General features: G+C 43.4%; 1 protein-coding gene across 1 annotated transcript in view; it reads right to left on the bottom strand.

The window, feature by feature from the left end:
* The window catches only part of dgkb (diacylglycerol kinase, beta), a 64,968-nt gene that overhangs the window by 7,922 nt on the left and 37,230 nt on the right, over positions 1–19,816 (bottom strand). Inside the window, exons 21-22 of the mRNA XM_034103498.2 lie at positions 8,006–8,096; positions 7,026–7,221 (exon numbers count right to left, since the gene is read on the bottom strand). Of these exons, the coding sequence (XP_033959389.1) occupies positions 7,026–7,221; positions 8,006–8,096 (287 nt within the window). The remainder of the gene's footprint in view (positions 1–7,025; positions 7,222–8,005; positions 8,097–19,816) is intronic.

The following is a 19,816-nucleotide window of genomic DNA, read 5'->3' as shown; positions in this document are numbered from 1 at the left end:
CCTCTGGGCTAATGCACTCCTGTGTTTACCTCTAAATACGTCGTTCTCTTGATCTGACAAGTTAGGCTGCTCACCTTGAGGGCACCTTCCACAAGGGCACACACAAACACACACAACACACGTCAATAAAAAGGCAAACACAAACAGAGAAGAATGACAAGAGGCAGACAAATGCATACTCCCCACTCACACTAAGTGCCTTTCCAGGTTCAGATGTGGGCCTTTTTATAAACCAGAGGGATTGATTTTTATTCAGGGATTAATGGAGTGTTCATTGTAGCAATATTGGGTTTACATTGATCAACTATCTCCCTCACAGTCGGTGCCACACAGCACCTTAACCTCACAGTCTCATCTATAAGCATCCCGGCATACAGCAGCAGTTGTTTAAAGAACGTTTGTTGTGATTTGGCTGACTATTATTCCACTCTTTCACTGCCATTGCTGTGATTTGCTGTGTTTACACAACAATAAAAACACGTTTTCTCTCATCAAAAGAACAGTTCATGCTGCTTCTGTAAATGAGGTGCTACTTTTCTCTTTCATTCTTTCTCCCTATCTGTTGCATCTTCATTTTGAAGGTGCAACAGCATCTGATATATAAGGAAGCAAACATGGAATAACAACAATTAAAGAGTCCTGTTTTTTGTTCATGTTCTGATCAGTGAAGCCTCTTAAGGGATCACTGTCGGCCATGTCTGGAGGTCCTCATTGAGACACCTAAAGATTTAGTGTGCACCTAAGCGAGTAACAGTTGAACATGATGAGAAATTAAAAAAAAATGGTTTCCGCCAAAATGACAACTTTTGTGGGAATTAAAAACCAAAAAAACATTCTCAATCTTGTAGTCAACCAGAGGTGAAATATCTTGAACCCTTAAATTCATCTTTGAGTTAAAAAATCTGCAAATTTGGAGATTCCTGTTTTTAACAATAACGGAACGTAACACGTTTACCATGGCAATGACCTCAAGCTAACTCCGGGGCAGAACAGTGAAGCGGCCCCTTGAGGCTGGCTCCAAGAGGGAGCAAAACTATGGGTTACTTACGTAACCCCAGTCTCAGAGTAACATGAAGTGAGATGTCTCACTATGGGATGCACCTCATCGCGGAGCAAACAGAAGCATCAATCTCATTACGCCAATCCTGATTGGCTGATGATCTTGACGTCAGCGTCAGGGGAAATCACCCCCTATAAGTAGCTTGCGCCACAACGCATGCATCATTCAAAATAAGCACCTCTTCTCGCTTCACCATAGCAAAGAGGGCCGTCTGGTGAGACATCTCACTTCATGTTACTCTGAGTCCTGGGGTTACGTAAGTAACCTATAGTTCTCATTCATAACACTCCGTTCGATGTCTCACTATGGGATATTGTAGCTCCCGTATTGCCAGACGAGCTTATCTCGAAAATCGCCAACCGATCAGAACTTTAACAGGTAGGACTCCGACTCAACCAGGTGCCGAGCACTGCTTGAGTCAACCTGGGAGTAGAACGCCCAGACTGTTAAAAAGCGGACACAAGTGAGCAGCGAGGACCAGCTCGCCGCTTGCACCAATGTCTTGAATGGACAGAGCCCAGGATGCCGCCAGACCTTGAGTCAAGAGAAAACTTGCGAACCCGAGTGTGCCTGCGAGCTCTGACTTGTATGGGCCCCACAGCAATTGCTTCCACAAAACAGTGGGAGAGCCGTTGCTTAGTAATAGGCTTGCCCTTGTAAGGGATAGCCCAGGACACAGGGGGCTTGGTCATTATGACAAAGCACCCCCGATTATGGTACCGCTCACTGGGACCGACCCAGACTGCAAGGAATCTGGGTGTGATCCTAGATAACAACCTGTCCTTCACTGCAAACATCGCTGCTACAACCCGCTGCTGCAGATACACGCTTTACAACATCAGGAGGATGCGTCCCCAGCTGACCCAGAAAGCGACGCAGCTTCTGGTCCAAGCTTTCGTCACCTCACGCCTAGACTACTGCAACTCCCTCCTGGCTGGTCTACCTGCATGTGCCATCCGACCTCTGCAGCTCATCCAGAATGCAGCGGCTCGTCTGGTCTTCAACCTTCCTAAATTTTCCCACACCACGCCGCTCCTCCGCTCCCTTCACTGGCTTCCGGTAACTGCTAGAATTCACTTCAAGACACTGGTACTTGCGTACCATGCTGCGAATGGATCTGGCCATTCCTACATCCAGGACATGGTTAAACCGTACACCCCAGCACGTGCACTACGCTCTGCATCAGCCAAACGACTCGCTGCACCCTCGCTGCGAAGGGGACCCAAGTTCCCATCAGCAAAAACACGTGGGCTCCAAAATGGTGGAATGAGCTCCCCATTGACATTAGGACGGCAGAAAGCTTACACACCTTCCGGTGCAGACTGAAAACTCATCTCTTTCGACTCCACCTCGAGCGATAGAATTACTAACAAAGAACTGCTAACAGAGTACTTATATAATAATAAAGGACTGGCTTATCTATAGCCAGTTGAGTAGCACTTGAAATGCTTGGCTCTATGAAACCTGATGTACTTTATGATTCTGTTTTCTTCAAGGTTGTGTCTTCCTGGTCGAATGTACTTATTGTAAGTCGCTTTGGATAAAAGCGTCAGCTAAATGCAATGTAATGTGGCGTTGCTCTCTCACTATGGCCAGAGTTGGAGGTATCAGAACCAGGGGTGGGAACGCGTACAGAAGGCCCGGGGGCCAATCGTGCGCGAGTGCATCCACGCCTAACGGTGCATTTAGATCACGCATCGAAAATAACAGCCGACACTGAGCGTTGTCTTTCGATGCGAACAGATCCACCGCGGCTCTGCCGTAACGCACCCACAGCTGGCTCACAATCCTTGGATGTAGAGTCCAGTCTGCGTAAAGTGGTGCACCTCTGGACAGCAGATCTGCCCCGAGGTTCATCACTCCCGGTACGTGCGTCGCTCTCAGAGAGAGGAGACGTCTACCGCTCCATAGGATAAGTTTGCGTGACAGTGTGTGTAACTGGAGAGAACGCAAACCCCCTTGGCGGTTAATATACGATATTGTGGTCGTATTGTCTGTCCTCACGAGGACGTGATGTCCCCTGAGGAAAGGCAGAAAGCGTCTTAGGGTGAGAAACACAGCTAAAAGCTCCAGGTAACTTATGTACGCCCGCTGGAGGTCTCTGCTCCAGAGACCCCTCACCGGGCGACCTTCATAAATACCTCCCCAACCTGTCAGACATGCGTCCGTGGTGATCACTTTCCGTGAAAGGACAGCACCCATGGGCACACCTCGTACTAGAAAAGTCGGGTGCAGCCAGTGGCGCAGTGCCATTACGCATCTCACAGTAACCATCACTCTCCACGCGCCGTGGCGCGCAGGGTTTAGTTTTAGGGCGGCCACCCAGCGCTGAAACTCCCTCATGTGTAAGCGTCCCAGTCGTACAACCAGGATGGCTGACGCCATGAGCCCCAGCAATCGCAAGCATGATCTGAAAAGAACATGTTTGCGCAGCCGGAAAAGAGCAAGACAAGCTCTGAAAGCTTTCACTCTTTCCGCTGACAAGCGAGCTGAAAAGGGCACCGAGTTCAGGCGTAAACCCAGGAAGAGTATAGTCTGCGCGGGGCACAACATGCTCTTCTCTGTGTTTATTATGAAACCCAGGTTGAGCAGGTGTTTTACGAGGACATTTGTCTGCGTAACAGCCTCCTGCTCCGACCGTGCGAGAAGCAGCCAGTCGTCCAGGTAGGTCGCCAGGCGAATACCCCGTTGTCTCAACGGGGCTATCGCGGCTTCCATACACCGTACAAACACCCTTGGACTGAGAGACAGGCCGAAGGGCATTGCGCATGCGCTTGGCGGTGGTGCCTTCACAGACCCGTCAACAATCCGCCTTTTGAGAGATGCCGTAGCTGCTCTCAGAAGGGGAACAATTGGCGGGCTGTTTATTGGCTTTATTGATTTTCTTTTCATCATTTTTTTGAGCTGCGCCCTCGGCCTGAAGCCTGGATGCGTCAGCGGAAAATGTTTTATGACAGAGGAATCAACCAATGTGTGACATGTGTTTGTGCAGACTTGAGGATGGTGTTTAGGCATCTCTCGAGGAGAAGGAGGGGCTGTCACGCCGCTCGCTTCTTCTTCCTCGACTGCTGGCCGAAATTCTGGGTTGGCTGAGCCTGAGCTGCAGCCGGAACCGGAGAATTTCTGCCCTTGTCTCCAGCCTGGGCTGGGGACTCGGGGTGGGCTGCGACCTCTGCGTCTTCGGTGTTTTAAACTGAGCAGAGTTCGAGGCAGCTTGGGCAGAGGACTGCTGCTGCGAGAGCAGCGGCTGGACCCTACGAGGGAGGCAGAGGTGGAGTGCCTCGTCCTCCCTCTTCTTCGTCTCACACCTCCTTTGCATGGAGGCGAGAGCAGAGCCGAAGATTCCCTCGGGAACGATGGGCATATCCAGCACATCCTCCTTTTCCCGGTCTGGGAGAGTGGTGAGGTTGAGCCATTTCGCTCTTTCCTGCACCACCATGATCCCCATTGCCTTGCCCGTGGCCTGGACGGCGCAGCGTTGGACACGGAGACAAATGTCCGTGACCGCTATCATCTCGTCTAGAGTGGCTGCCCCCGGGTTACCCGACAGGTCCTCGCAGAGCTTCGCTTGGTAGGCGATTAACAGCGAGGACACATTCAGGGCCCTGGCGGACAACGCTGCCGCTTTGTAGGCCTTTTCAGTCATTATAGACTGAAAACGGTCCGACTTTGCTGGCAGCGTGGGGTTCCTGCTTGGTGACGGGCCCACCTTTGGTAGAAGGTGAGCCGCTACCAGTGGTTCCATGGGCGGCATGCAGAGCAGGCCGAGCTTCTCCATTCCGTCACAGTCTAGGGAGGAGGCACCCTGGATTGGGACCTTGTTGCTGAAGGGCCGGTCTCTCCACGAGACCGACACCTCATCCAACATCTCCGGGAAGACTGGAAGGAGTTGTCTTTTTTTCCCCGCTGCTTGGGGAAGATGTTTTCCCTCGTAGCGGGACCTGGAGGTCTCCTTGGCCATTTCAGGCCATGGGACGTTGAGTCTGGCCGCAGCGCGTTTACACACGGCCTGCAGGTCCATGCTCAGACCGGGCGAAGCTGGTGTGCTATCGCCCGGGAGAGCAGCACTTGCCTCAGGCTTTGCAGCCTGAGCCGGTGACATGAAGGTGTCCTCTTCCTGTTCATCCGATTCGGACAGGAGGAACGCCAGGGCGTCCTCCTCTTCGTCCTCCTCGTAGTCAGGCCTGAGGACATCCTCCGCGGGTGAGACCATGGTGAGGTCTAACCGGGAGCCCCGCGTGTCTTGCCGTCACCGGGTCCCGGCCTGCCAGGGCACGGGATTCCGGTTCTATAGCCATAGCAGATAGTGAGCCCCAGACCGACACGGAGAGGGGCTCACTCTCTGTGGCGGACGCCCCTGTGTCCTGACTGCCGGTCGGCGGGTCCGTGGACATGGAGGAGTCCTGTTCCGACAGGCTAGCTTGTCGTGCTAACCGTCGGCGGAGGCTCTTAACAGTGAAGCGGACGCAATATCCGCATGAGCCGGGGTTGTCGATAGCGCCTCGGGCGTGTTCCAGCCCGAGGCAGGACGAACAGACCTGGTGTGTGTCTGTGCCCGAGAGCTTCAACCCGCAGCCGCAGAGTCGAGCCACCGAGTCCCTGACTCCACTGGTGTGAGGGAGAGGGGCGTCCATCTTGGTCACCTCGTGGCGTGGAGAGGGCCCGCTCTCGACAGGTGGGACGGGAGAAAAGATAAAACCACCTTGTCCTTAATCCAGAGAAAAGGACAGTGTGGGTCTTTTATTCCCGGAGAATACTGACTGGTGTGGCAGTATGCTCCTTAAATCCTTTCTTCCTCCGTGGAGAAGAGAGAAGAGAAAACTTCCTCGCTACCGTGGTGTCGGTAGAGGGGGAGCGAGCTAGCAACAGGTGTGCTTCTAGCTTGAAAAAATCGGACCTACCTTACTTTCTCGGGTAAGAGAAGGGCGAGGTCGATTTTAAATACTAACAGCGTTAGTACTACCGTCTTCCTGCAAAGCAGAAGGAGTAGCCGGCGAGCGCCCGTCGACCGAAATGGGTGTTTGGGTTCAGTCTGTGGACAGTGAAGCTTGCCCGGCTACTGTGAGATGTGCTCTGAAGCGAGAAGAGGTGTTTGAATGATGCATGCGTTGTGGCGCAAGCTACTTATAGGGGGTGATTTCCCTGACGCTGACGTCAAGATCACCAGCCAATCAGGATTGGCGTAATGAGATTGATGCTTCTGTTTGCTCCGCGATGAGGCGCATCCCATAGTGAGACATCGAACGGAGTGTTATGAATGAGAACTGCAAAGCCCCTTAGGTTAAAATACCCAACTTCACAGCGCCAACTTTTCAAATTCTAAATGCAGAGATGACATGTTTTGCATGTTGGTAATAATATCTTTACATATTAGATTGGAATATGTCTTCTTCATATTTCTTCCTGTTTCTAATGAGACCTTCACCATTTTACCAGTTAGGACAGAGCAGCTGACTCATTCTGCTTTGTTCTTTCATAGTTCCATTGACGGGCTTCCTTTGGACATAAATGGATTCAGGGGTATGCCCAACACCCCCCCCCCCCCCCAGTCCGCTCTTATTAACTGAGCCTGCCCACTGGAGCCTACACAGACCATTAATACACAAGTGACAGTTCCAAACAGTGACAAGATTGTACCTTTCTTTGCAAACACAACCTGCTAGCTATGATTAACCTTGTCCTCTTTGAAATATTCATGCACTCAAGAAAAGTTTGGTGGAAAGTTTAGACTTTGACCTATCTAAAAGGAGCAAAGACACAGACTGTGTCTGGTGTAGGCCCCTGCACTTTAAAACCTGGATGTCTGCAGACAATGTTTGTAGTCTTTTCAATAGTGAGATATTTCAGACAGGACCAATGTGGTATAACAAATCCACATATACTCCTTTATATTTCATTGTCTTTTATCATTGGGAAAGCAATAAACAAATGTCACATGTATGAATTATTATGTTGTCAAATCTACCTTGAACTGCAAACATCAGTTCCTTGGGGTCCAGCACTGGTGTCCTCTTGTCTTGGCTCTTTTTGCCTCCTTTGCGGTTACCCCTCCTCTTCTTGCTCTCACCCCAAAGGTTTGAGCCGCCGTGCATGCTGGGAATGTTGAGAATGGCAATGCCTTCCAAAGAGATGCTGCTGAGGTCCAGAGTGACACCATCACACTTTTACAAGGGAAAATAAGAATTGATCTGTTTAGTATTTCAGGCAGAAATATTATTATCAGTCAAGTGGTATAGTATATTCAAATGAATCATCCACAAATCACCTGATGATCAAGGACATGTCCGAGCCTTAACCTGTGTCTGTACTTATCTATACATCTGCCTCTCTTTCTATATCTACCTGAGCCTTCCTTTAAAGCCACTCTTCTAGTCAATTTGATCTGATTAAGCTGAAAAAGGCTGTGAGTCCTCTAAATAGTGGATTTTGTACCAGTATGGATCCTCACCTCCCATGGTAGTGTATGTACTTATCGAGCACTAATTAATGAAGACCTCTGCACTGTTAGGATCGCACGAGAAGGGGGAAGATGAATTGTATAGACACCATCTTCATTATCACTCAATATCACACACAGCAGGGTCGTGTAGGGCTAATTACCTGTGTGTTGAACTGATGTTCAGTGAGAAGCGGGTGGGGAGGTGCACAGATAGCCTTCACACATCAACACTTTGTCTGGCTTCATTTGAAACAAGTACCATTTGTGCCATTTATGGAACACAGGCAGACCAGATTATGCTAACAAGCACCATTATTCTTACCAAGGTACTTGCAGCGATCTGCATTATGTGAATATGTTTTTTAAAATACAAATAAAATAGATGTAGGACTGGTTGGGATTCCCATAAAAGAGTTGATCAAATAATGTTTCAAGCCTATCTATCCCATGCTAATAGTTTCTCTTCTATAGGGCTCAAAATACTGTGAAAAATGTGGTTTGATTACCTCAACCTCCAGAAAGTCATGGAGCTTCTTACATGTGGCAGAAAAGGTCTCTGAAGTGCCAAACTCAAAGTACCACAGCTTATTCTTTGTTCTGAAAGAAACAAGACAACATGAATTGCAAAGGGAACGAGCAAAGAGCCAACATAGAGGAGTGTTTTCCCCACATCAAAATCTGAAGCGTGTAGTCATACTGTAGCATCTCTTCTGCTCATTCATATCTCTTGTTCTTTATGAGATTATGGAAGGAGAACATTCTGTAGAGGTGTTTTGATTCATGCTTGGAAAAAAGGATCTTCTAAACTACACAGGAAATATACCTTTAATGTTTACCACTGACCGAATCCACACAGTCATTAATCTCCAGAGAACGCATAATGTGGGTCATTAATCACATATTGAAGCATAATGATGAATCTTAAGCCAGTTCAAGAAGCATCTGAGGGAGCACACGGGGTGACCAGTGGGTACCTATGCCCAACATTAGGGCCCAGCGAGGGGTGTGAGAGGGTAATCTAACTGCCCCTTCAATTAACAGAGGACTGGGGCGCTGCTCCCCGGGCTTCCTGCAGCTAACTATCCCATTGCTAAGGCTGATGATCAATGACCTCGCAGGGGTGACTCGCCATCTGTCCGCAGACTGCTACAGCACATTACATTCACTCATGACTACTCAAATAAAATGTACCTTTTTCGTTTTAGAGATTGGATTTTTTTGTTGTAACCCTTTATATAAACATATATTTGTTTTATTAGTTTATTCGATGCTAAATGGCATGAATAACATTTAAAACTGCAAACTGACATCTTACAGTTCGGTCAACACCTTAAAATTGAATAGATATTATCTTGTGGACTTAAAGGTAGGGTAGGTAATTTTGGAGAAACCAGCTCGAGTGCGCTAGAATTTGAAAATACACAGCCGGAAACAATCTGCCACTTCCTTACAGAGCTCCTCCTCCAACACACACGAACGCGCACATGACCAATGAGGGCACGAGATAAGTTTGTGCACAGATGGAAGGCCAGTTATTTTAGCCGGGCCGACTAAAATGATTGGTCGTGCTTTTTACAGCGCTACGGTTTCCACAGATGACATTTGTTTATGGATTTTTTGTCAAAGCACTTAAGATATTCATTGCTATCGGGATGTTAAGAGCATTCCATGGAATATAACAAAAAGTGTATCTCGAGCCGGTTTCTCAAACTTACCTACCCCACCTTTAAAGGGAGAATGAAATACTTAAATATTTGTAGGCAGCTGATTTAACATTTCGTGCAATGCTAGGGCTACCAATATTAGGCCTAAGCCCGCTAAAGCTTCCTGGAGGGCAACATTAGCAGAGATGAGCTATAAATGATTTACACGTCGTTTTAAAGAATGTCCTATAGGGAAGTGGATCATCTTCATTACTGCATTACTGGAGCTAGACCTTTCTCACAACAGTGTACCCTATAATTAAGGTCTACTTGAAAATAAAACGTAATAGTCTAATATCACGTGGACCTAAGTAGATAAATATAAAAGCGAGGGCATTAAAACAGGAAATCGAAGAGGGACAAAGACTAGACAGCTGTTGTTGATGTCACAGAAATCACAATGCAACATCACAGCTTTCAAGCAGCGTCACAGCGTCCCACCGATCGCAAAAGCCTTTTAATCTTTCCAAGAAACAGCAGACAACACACTATTCATCAAAACGGTTCAAGGACAGACACAATGCTGACACGCAGAATTGAAAACAGTAAAAAATGGCCTTCTCTTAGCTTGAATCAAAGCGCTACAAGAGGAACGTATTAGTATAAGAAGAGTAACAATCACTGAATTATTGATTTCCTCATTAGGACTTTTGTCAGGACCATTTAGCCACTTTATAAATGAGCTTTCATTAGGGTACTTGCAAGGTAGCCCAACTCACAGTTGATTTATAATGTGCAACATGGTCAATAGAAGAGGGATGGGAGCAGAGGGAGGTGGGAAGAGGCAGGAGGGCGATGGGGCCACGCTGAGAGGCTTTCCACAACAACACATCCCTACATCTCCCACTGCATCACCACCTTCATCATCCTCATCATCACCAGTCTGTAGGCTCAGTAGTCAAACCCAAGAGAAGACATTAACAAAGGCCTGGGACATTTTGCAAACAAACAAATGAAGGTGGCTACTCTGAAAAGCATATTCAAAACTAGTGGCTTGATGGAGAGAATGAGGCCAAATACCCTACAGCGCATGTGTTGTATGCTCTTTGTTATTGCTGATTTAAAGCTGGTTCTGGTATGTTGTTGTAACATTCAAGAGGCTCTGATATCTGAAACTATGTGTAAACCAAGGCGTTTGAGAGGTAACAAAGTGAGTGGAAAGAGGATGCTCTCTAACTGCAGCAAGCTGAGGTAAGGGTGTTATTTCAAACTGCTTCAAAGAAGAAAAACGTCAAATTATTCAAACTACAGCTTCATGAATGTATGGACGCGAGGTAAGGAGAAACTAGAGGAAAGTAACAGAGAACACAGACATGTTCCTCACACATTTACACATTCTGCAAGCAGTACTGCTAGCTAACACATCTCCAAGTAAACTATATATTGCACTGCATTGTTTTGTGAACATTACCCACAAACTGGAACTCATTGCACACGGCCAGACAAGAGGAAGAACCGCATGGGGGAAAATACAATATCTCTTTATATCTGTTTCTTTGTCGTTTACAATCTGCTACATGTTTCACCCGTTACATGGACATTCATATAATAATGACCAACTTTATTTTCAAAAAACCTACTAACCGACTGATTCTCCTCAAATCTTACAGCAACATCATGTGGACAGGAACATCATGTGTACAGCAACATCATGTGTACAGGAACATCCTGAACAGAGACATCGTAATACAGAGAAACCCAGCTGCACTTGGACACTGAAGACACACTGTAGGAATAGATACAGTAAAAGACAGAATCTAACCATCCTGTCGATTTCCACCACTTAACCTAACAAGCGCACCATGGCAACAAATCACCTCATCTGCCTGTTCATTAGGTAATTAGGAGCATCCCATTGGCCGGATCGGATTGTCATTTGTTATCTGCCGACTGATGCTAAACACTAGACTCCTCTGACAGAACGACAGAGGAGCGTCTTCAACAGTGGCAAGCTTATGCTAGGATTAATAGGGAGTCCATTTGAGTAAGATGACTTTATTGTATGGTAAGTGCAATAAACGTGAACATAAAGTGCCCATTTACTTATACTGTTGGCTGTACTCCTGCATCTTTCTAGGAGATTTTAGAAATCCCCTCATTACAGTAGGTCTCCTGTGGAATATCTGTGTCAGATTCTTGTTTTCAGTCGCATGTAAGTAGATGGTTTTATAATTCAACTAGTAGCCACAAGGCCCCTGTGTGTGATTGTAACTTCAGTGTATCAATGCAAAGTGTACTGCAATAATAACTCTGGCGGTGTGAATGTGAGATCAGCTGTAGTAGTCTTAGCTGGCACACCAAAAGGAAACAGTGGCTCAGGTTTCCAGAGCGACTGAGGTGTCGTTTATTTGCACAAACAAATCATAAAACAAAACTGAAAGAAGAGGACATATACAAACTGTGTGGCCAAGATAAACAACAACCCAAAAGGGCTTTAGAGAAACATCTCACACCAAGAGAAAAACATCAGAAACAGAAAGACAAACGTAGCTCAAAAAGGCTGAATTCAAACAATACACGATGTTCATCCCAGCTCCACTGGTCACCATATTAAAGGATGTCAGAGGCAATAAGCTTCAGTGCAGCGCCGCTGTCCCGAGGCCACAGCACCTTTAGATGCACTTTCCACCGGCCACACTGAACGCCAGGCACACAGCCATTGATTTATTTCCCCTCTGACACTTAATCTAACCCACAATGATCTACGACCTTATCTTCACACTAATTTCTTCTTGATCAGAGGTGATAAATATCGCATTGACATAACCAAGTCTTTGTGCATTGCATCAATGCACTGTTTTGTTTAACATGACACCGCCTAGAGCGCTCCGACTCCGACTGGCAGTTTGAGAAATGACCCGAGTTGCATCGCCTTGCCTTCAGAGATGCGGCAAGCAGTTTGAAAAATGTATTTCTTTCTGTTGCACTGCAGTGATTCATAGGAGCTTTTTATATACCAAAACTACTGATACGGGTATTACACATCCAACATCTTTAGAAACAAAAAAACTGAGCTGATAACTGATAAGCTGGATATACTTATACTGCACAAAAAGAGCTAGATTGTCTCATTAGCAGACAGTTGGTGGCAGTGCATGTGAAGTTAAAAGAAAAAATAAGGATAATTTTAGGCTTAAAGGTCTAATTTGACTTATGTGTTAATGGCAGGAATACTGGGTTGGGTTGCCCTTCATTGCACAGACATTCCCGCTCTTTCATTTTAACACGCAAATGCTGTTATCAGGCTGCTTAACGGTGAGCATAACAATAAAATATAGTAATACTAATACTAATTTGTGATACTGTGGGGAACTGTTACGACACCTGAAATAAACTAAAAGCAAAACTGTTAATTAATGATAAAAATCATATTTAGAGACTGAAAAGAAGCCTGTATCTTAAATCATTGACATTCTTCAACCTTCCCTCTACGTTTTCATTCAAAAGCAATAAAGTGTGATGAAATCAAATGTTCCTTTTGAGGAAAAATGTAGGACATTACAGCAGGAAACATTATCCTTTAACAAAGAATAATGGTGAATGTGGGTTAATAATAATAAAAAAAAGATATGGCTATTAATGTTTTTTTTTTTTAAATACTTCATGTTCAGTATAAAAGGCCTTTTTCAACAATGTTACCAGGAACATGAAGGTTTTGTATCCGAATGACATTTGCTACTGTACGAGTGATACAGATTAATAAATGATGTCCATTAATATTAGCCCGGTATCCATAGGAATAACATCTATTGTGGATACTGACATACCTTATGGTACATTTTTTACAATTACCACTATCCTTTTTATTTTTTATTTTAAAGATAAATTGCCTTTATCGGATTGGTAACAGAAGAGAGAAAGACATGCATTAAACAGGAAACATGGGGTGAGTCTGAGACATGCAACAAAGGTCCACAGCCGGACATTAAGCCAGTGACTTGTGGTACGATAACCATTTAGCTACTGGACCTCCAGCTTAATACTGTTTAACATGTTCATTGTTAATATGGCTTAATGAAAAGAGTTTTGTAGATACATCATCAGATTTAGTAGTGAATAAACATGAAAATCACTGACCAATCTTACTATTGAATGCGTGCGTGCGTGCGTGCGTGCGTGCGTGCGTGTGTGTGTGTGTGTGTGTGTGTGCCCACTGAGCTGGGGACAGGGCCACAGGTGAGATCCCTCTAAATTACACACAAGTGGTCATTAATTATAGATGACACTTTGGTCACATAAACGATTTCATCCTCAAATGAGGTCCAAGGGCGGCCGCTACTGAGGTCCACTATTCATGTGTGTGTGTGAGCGTGTCGGTGTGTAAATGAGTGTGTGCACATGTGTAATTTAAAGAGCCATCACCTGTGGCCCTGTTCCCAGCTCAGCAGGAAACACGCACACACCTACATGCCTACACGTACATTAGCATTAGGTGTGTTGATGGCTGCGTGTGTTGGTGATTCCGGCGGCCCTTCAGCACATCGCAGTCTTTGATGAACATACTCATTATGCTAAAGAGTGCTCCATGCCTGGGCTTCCCTGTGCCTTCAGGAAAGGTTAACTCAGGATGGTTACACAGCACAGCGAGACACTGTGGGCGCACGGGCGCAGAGCGGCTCTGGAGGAGCGCCGTGACGGTGTTAGATGTATCGGGACCAAAAATAGATCTGGGTATGCAGGGCAAATATCATGGGAACATCAAGGTGCCATGATCGATGCCAAAGAATAAACAAACATTGCAGGTGAAGCCTCACCAGCTTTCACACGGAGCCTAAAACGTCCCAAATCAGATGTTTGCCCTTTGATGAGCTCTAATCAAAAGCCACTTTGTATTGGCTTTGTATCACAATATGTTCTTGAAGTGAAACAGACTAATGTCTATTCATATCTGCCCAATATCCCTTTGGTATTTATCCAGATTGGATGATTCCAATCCTCATCTTGAGTAAATGTTTCTATAACCACAACAATTCCCATAAAAGATGTATAACCTTTATATAGGTAGAGTTTGATAAACGCAACGAAGGTCAACAGCCTGACATTTGCCCGGGGAGTTGCACTAAAAATAGTCATTGCCTTTACTTACTATCTTGAACCAGGAAACAATCCGAATTTCCATGGTTCAGGAGTAATGCAAGGAGGGAAATATATATATATTTTTTAGAAGTTATAGGAACAGAAGTGTCGCAACTTCAGAGTCTTTTGTTTCCATTCGTCTGACGCTATTGAGGTTGCGCAAAGTGGATATCACGGTGTTGATTAAATGTCCCGTAAAGCTTTGGGGTCGTGTCAGTCTGCGCGACAGTCATGTACTGTATGTCAAAACTGAGAATTGGTTCAAATGAAAGAAAGGAATCTGCTCAGTGGCTCAAATCTACCAATCTGAACATCAACGGGTGAATAAAGATATATAAGAATGAAACCGTACAAAGTTTTTAATTTTCTAAACCTCTCTCTCTCTTGCTCCACCTCACTCTCCTCATTTCTCACACTATCCATCCCTTTCCCTTAGAGTCAGAGATTAGTGTGTAATTACATTGGAGATCAGCAAAAAACGGGGTGAAGAAACGGAGTAGTATATTTTAACAAGGCGGTGGAGGAGTGTCAGAGGGGGAGGAGGTGGCGCAGCCCTCGTCACGGGTCGACTGATTGTCTGCTTTTAATCCTCAACCTCATTATCACCTCCAGGTCCGGCAGTGGCAGTAAATGAATCTATCTGCCGAGTGTCAAATCTTCACACCTTCGCCCTGGTAATCACCCCAAGGTGCAAATACAGAAGATGGATTGAACAAGAGAGATGAAGGGAAGAGCTAGGGTATGACCCCTGCATTTCATCAACAAAATCCCCTCATTTCATGATTAACAAAAGCTACATGATGTTGTTTGTTTGGTAATTAAACCTCGTTAATTGTATGCAGTTTCTTTGAGGTCAAACCAGGGAGAAGATGTATACTGTTGATTGGGATCGGCTTTACTGCTGTCAGAAAAAGAAAACAACTGAATGTTGGGCTGACAACTTACATGTTTGTTTATCTCATAATTGTGTCTAAGAAAACAATTGAATAGCCACGTCAAGGTTTCAAAAATACGGTGACACTAGAACTTTGAAAATACATAATAAATAAGGAATTGAATCAATGAAAATGTGCCAATATTCATTATTTTTTCTATCCACAGTGCTGTTCCAAAATACATGTTGTTGTACAATGAACACTATCAAAAATAAATCTTATAATTCTGAGTATTCTGTACAACCAACATGTTCAAACAATGTTACGATGCAGAAAGTCAGGTGAATCTCTACAGCAGTTCAAAAGTCTTTCATTAAATACCTTTAACTGATGTTAAATTACACTCCAGTCTGAGGAACAGTACATTATTCATCCAAAAGGTTTAGCTAATCAGATCAAAACAAACAAAACGACTCATTAGTATCTTGTGCAAGAAGGTATATTAGTAAAAGTCTCTATCTACTGTAAGAATGTTTCTTTCAAAAATAAATGAAAGGATTGATATTTTTGACTACTTTTTAACAAGCTTTATGCACCATAAAACTCACTAAAAACATGAATGCACTGAAAGATTTCAGTCAAATAAAATCCTAATAATCACACATTATAGACACACACATGTACTGTATTGCAGATAAAAGTGATATAAAATACTGTAGCAGAGAAAGGCTGCCTCTTTTGACACTGAAGATCCTGAGAAACTGCTTCAGGCTGCGGGAAAATGACTCTGTGATAAGTTGCAATACACCTCCAATGGACATGAGCCCTTTGGACAAATTCAACAAAGTCTATGCTACCTTGAAAAACTATAATCATGCATTATTGAATCAGCAAGGATAGTGTGTAATAGAGAGATCCTAAACCCATTCCCCCTACTGAATTATTCATTGAATTCAAATAACAGACAGAATAATTTTCTTAAAATATCTAAATCATTTTTCACAAAGGCTTAAAATGGTGTAAAACAACAGAGCTGTGTGTGTCCTGCATGGAGACCTAGAAAGTGACTGAAGTTGAGTGTGACAAACAAGGTTGAAACATGAACATTGGCACCAGCGTATATGGGGATTACTACCCAACACCCTCTTTATTTTATCACAAAATTAGAGTCAATACGTTTATCTATAAACCTTCTTTTCCTTGTGAAATCTTTCTCTCTCATATCTGCATGTTCAAGCAACAAGCAGCAGAGGGATGGTTGGCTAAATGTTGTACTAGGGTAAAAAATGATAATTAGTACAAATGGGATTATTAGGAGGCTGCATGTCATCAGTCTGACTGATCCATGATGTCAAACTAGCCAAGCAAATTCAATTAGGCCTGCAATTACTCCCTGGCGCTAGTGGAGACGTATGGGAGACTTTAAATATTGATGGAAACATAGATGCCACATTTGTTCTACTCATAAAGGTAGACGCATCTTCTCGAGGTAATCGCTAATGCTAAATATGGAGCTGGTCCATTCGTCATGCTGAGCTCCAGATCAGATCTGCACATACAGTACCCTGTTGGTTTGTTTACACTGGGAGGAGTTTGACATTTTCTCTTTCATTTCTTTAGATAAAGTGAGACTTGTTCCCATTGTGGTCGTTGGTTCAAGAAATATTTCTATATATAATATATTCTATCTAGGCCATAAAGTTGCAAGATTTTTGATTCTGAAGGGGACAAATATTTTTCAATTACCTCAATGTACACATTCATGAAAAAGAGTGTGCTCCTATAATTCAAATGTCAGCTGTATGTTTTATAACAAATATGTGCAGCCAGAAAAATATAGTTTGGACTCATTAGAAACTGCATGTAGATAACGGATCTATTGTGGCAGTTTAAAATAAATGAAAAATAAATAATTATAATATATTAAGTTGTGCAGTATACAATTACTGAGATCGATAATATAGGTGTTGGCATACTCCATAGTATATAGTATTTTTATAAACCCATTATATATATACGCAATGAATTAAACCAAATGTAAAATATGCGTAGAGATCAGCCTGTCCTCCTACAAAAAACGACCATATAGGTCGATTGTTCAGCAGCTAAATACGACCCAGAGTCACGTGTAGCACCTCTAGTGGTCGTGTAAGAAACAACATGCTCCTATCGATTGCAAACGCTCCGGAGGGTCGTTTATTCACAAATAACCCTCTCTGGAAAATCCTAAATTGTGGAATAGTTTGGCCATTAAAATGCTTTTTTATTAGATTTCTAGCGAGAAGTGTATATTGTACTTTTATAATCTACGTCCAGTGGATGTGTAGGATCTACAGTTTGCTAGATATACGAAGATGATTTGAGGTCTCGTCAGGAGAACGTGTACTGTATATGGGGCGGCTTCCATGTAAAGTTAGCGTGGGTGAAAACAGTATTTCCGGTCTCGAAGTTTTCATCATAAAACCGTATTCCCCACACTGTCAAATGATTACACAGTGATATCTCCATTACTCATCCACTAAAAAACATCAGTTTATCCTTGTTAATTACACAATATTGATTGGTTTAAATTGTGTACAATACTTTTGTGTTTGTAACCTTAGATTCGGAGAAACAAATAGTTTTTTCGGAGTTTAGACACTACAGAGTTTTCGAAGACACTACACTACCCAGAATCCCCAGCTATCGTTTGGGACTACAACATCCGCCTTGCTTTACAAACCCCGTGATTAGCCCTCAAGCTCTGTGATTGGATGATGGAGTGGCAGTGCGACAAGGTTACGCCGAGTGTCAAACAGCTCTTTGAAATGGAATGGAACCACGCCAGACTATCCAAAACTGGACTTGGACGGGTCCAGCCCAGCCCACCCCCCCCCCCCCCAGAATTACACATGCTGGCTATTGTGTGTTTCACAACATGTTCTATGGCACGTCTCTACTGGGAATTGTAGTTTTAAAAGACGTTTTCGTATTTCCCACAATTAGAAGTTGCCAGTATTAAACTGTATACATCCCTGGAGGTTTAGGGGATACGAAAAACATTGGTGTTATCAAATGTAAAACATATAATTAATACATGTATGAGTGAAATTTGCTTGTGTCCATAATGGGCAGCATTAATATACCCACATGACAGCTGGTCTTATGTCTGTGACCCCTCCTGTTGTTAATTGATAAGCCTGAAACATGCACTTGTCAAGGTTCAGATGCACATTTAGCAAATATGGCAGTAGCCATCGATCATCTTAAGATAAGATACTTTATTGATCCCAAGTTGGGAAATGTTTTTGTTACAGCAGCATGTACTACTTTGTTCTACTCCACTACAATTCAGAGGTTAACCTGATATTTTTACTCTACTACATTTATTTTTGTTACTTTGCAGATTCTGATTAATGATGTGAAATATAAACAACCCTTAAATCAGACTTTAGTTACACCTGAGTAAAATTCAGCCTTATCAGTTTGTCTGTTTTGCACATCCTCCTGTTAATATCTTTGGACGTCCTGCACTAAACTGTTTTATTGTAGAGATCACTACAGTATCTACTTGATATTTTCTATTCTATATTTCTATCATTGACCTTATACTTTCCCCCTATTTTGTAAGTAGACAACTCTTAATATTTAAATGTTGTCATCAAATATAACTTATTCAACAACTAAATTCAATAACGTGCTTTAACCACTAGGCGGTGCGGTTTAAAAAACCAGTGGTCTAGTTAATAAAACATAATAATATCGTACATAATATGACTATTGACTTTATTGTGAAATTAAAACAGAACGGTAAAGGAAAATACAGTTTCAGTCTCTCGATGTGAAGCTTATGCATTGTACCATGAACCTGTATAGACCTGTAACAGTCAACTGCATGAGGAGTTGGAAAGGTAGTTCAGAAAATCAGTAATATCTTTAAAAACTACAAAAAAGTCCCTTTCTATCAGCTGTGCACCGTTATGGTGTAAATACAGACTATCTACTAATTGGATCAAATATAAAAGTCAGCCGAATTAGTGTTGATACTGCAAGGAGACTTATTGTGTGAAAAGAAATGGAAGATGTTGTTTAATTGTTGATATATTTATGGTCCACGTCACGTTTTCAGTTTTGGCGGCATCTCTTCCAGTTTGTCAAAAGGTCTTCAGATCAGGGCTCTATAAATAAATATCTACGGCAGATATGTAATATGTAATGCAGCCGAACCGTGTATTACAATGCCGTTATGTGATGACTTTCAAAGAGAAAAGCAAGAACACTCGGAATAAAGTATTATTTTATTTTTTAAAAATGTTTTACGATTTCATTTCACACCAACACCAACACCATATCCCGACCTGCATTGCGGCGTGATTTTAGCCTATCAAAACCTCTGAAAAAAGAAATGTGTCTCTCAGAATCGAGAGAGAAAAATCTATGGGAAAAACACAAAAGCATTGTACACAATTTAAACCAATTAATGTCGTATAATTAACTAGGATAAACTGATGTTTTTTAGTGGATGAGTACTGCAGATATCACTGTTAAATAATTTGATCATTGGTTTTATTATGAAAACGTCGAGACCGGAAATACTGTTTTCAACCCGTAACTTTACGTGGAAGCTTGCCGCATATACACGTTCTCCTGACGAAACCTCAAATCATCTTCGTAATATCTATCA

Source organism: Pseudochaenichthys georgianus, chromosome 16 (genome assembly GCF_902827115.2).
Source record: "Pseudochaenichthys georgianus chromosome 16, fPseGeo1.2, whole genome shotgun sequence".
Classification (NCBI taxonomy): Eukaryota; Metazoa; Chordata; class Actinopteri; order Perciformes; family Channichthyidae; genus Pseudochaenichthys; species Pseudochaenichthys georgianus.
Note: the sequence above shows the minus strand (reverse complement) of the source record. Positions and strands in the feature narration are given on the sequence as shown.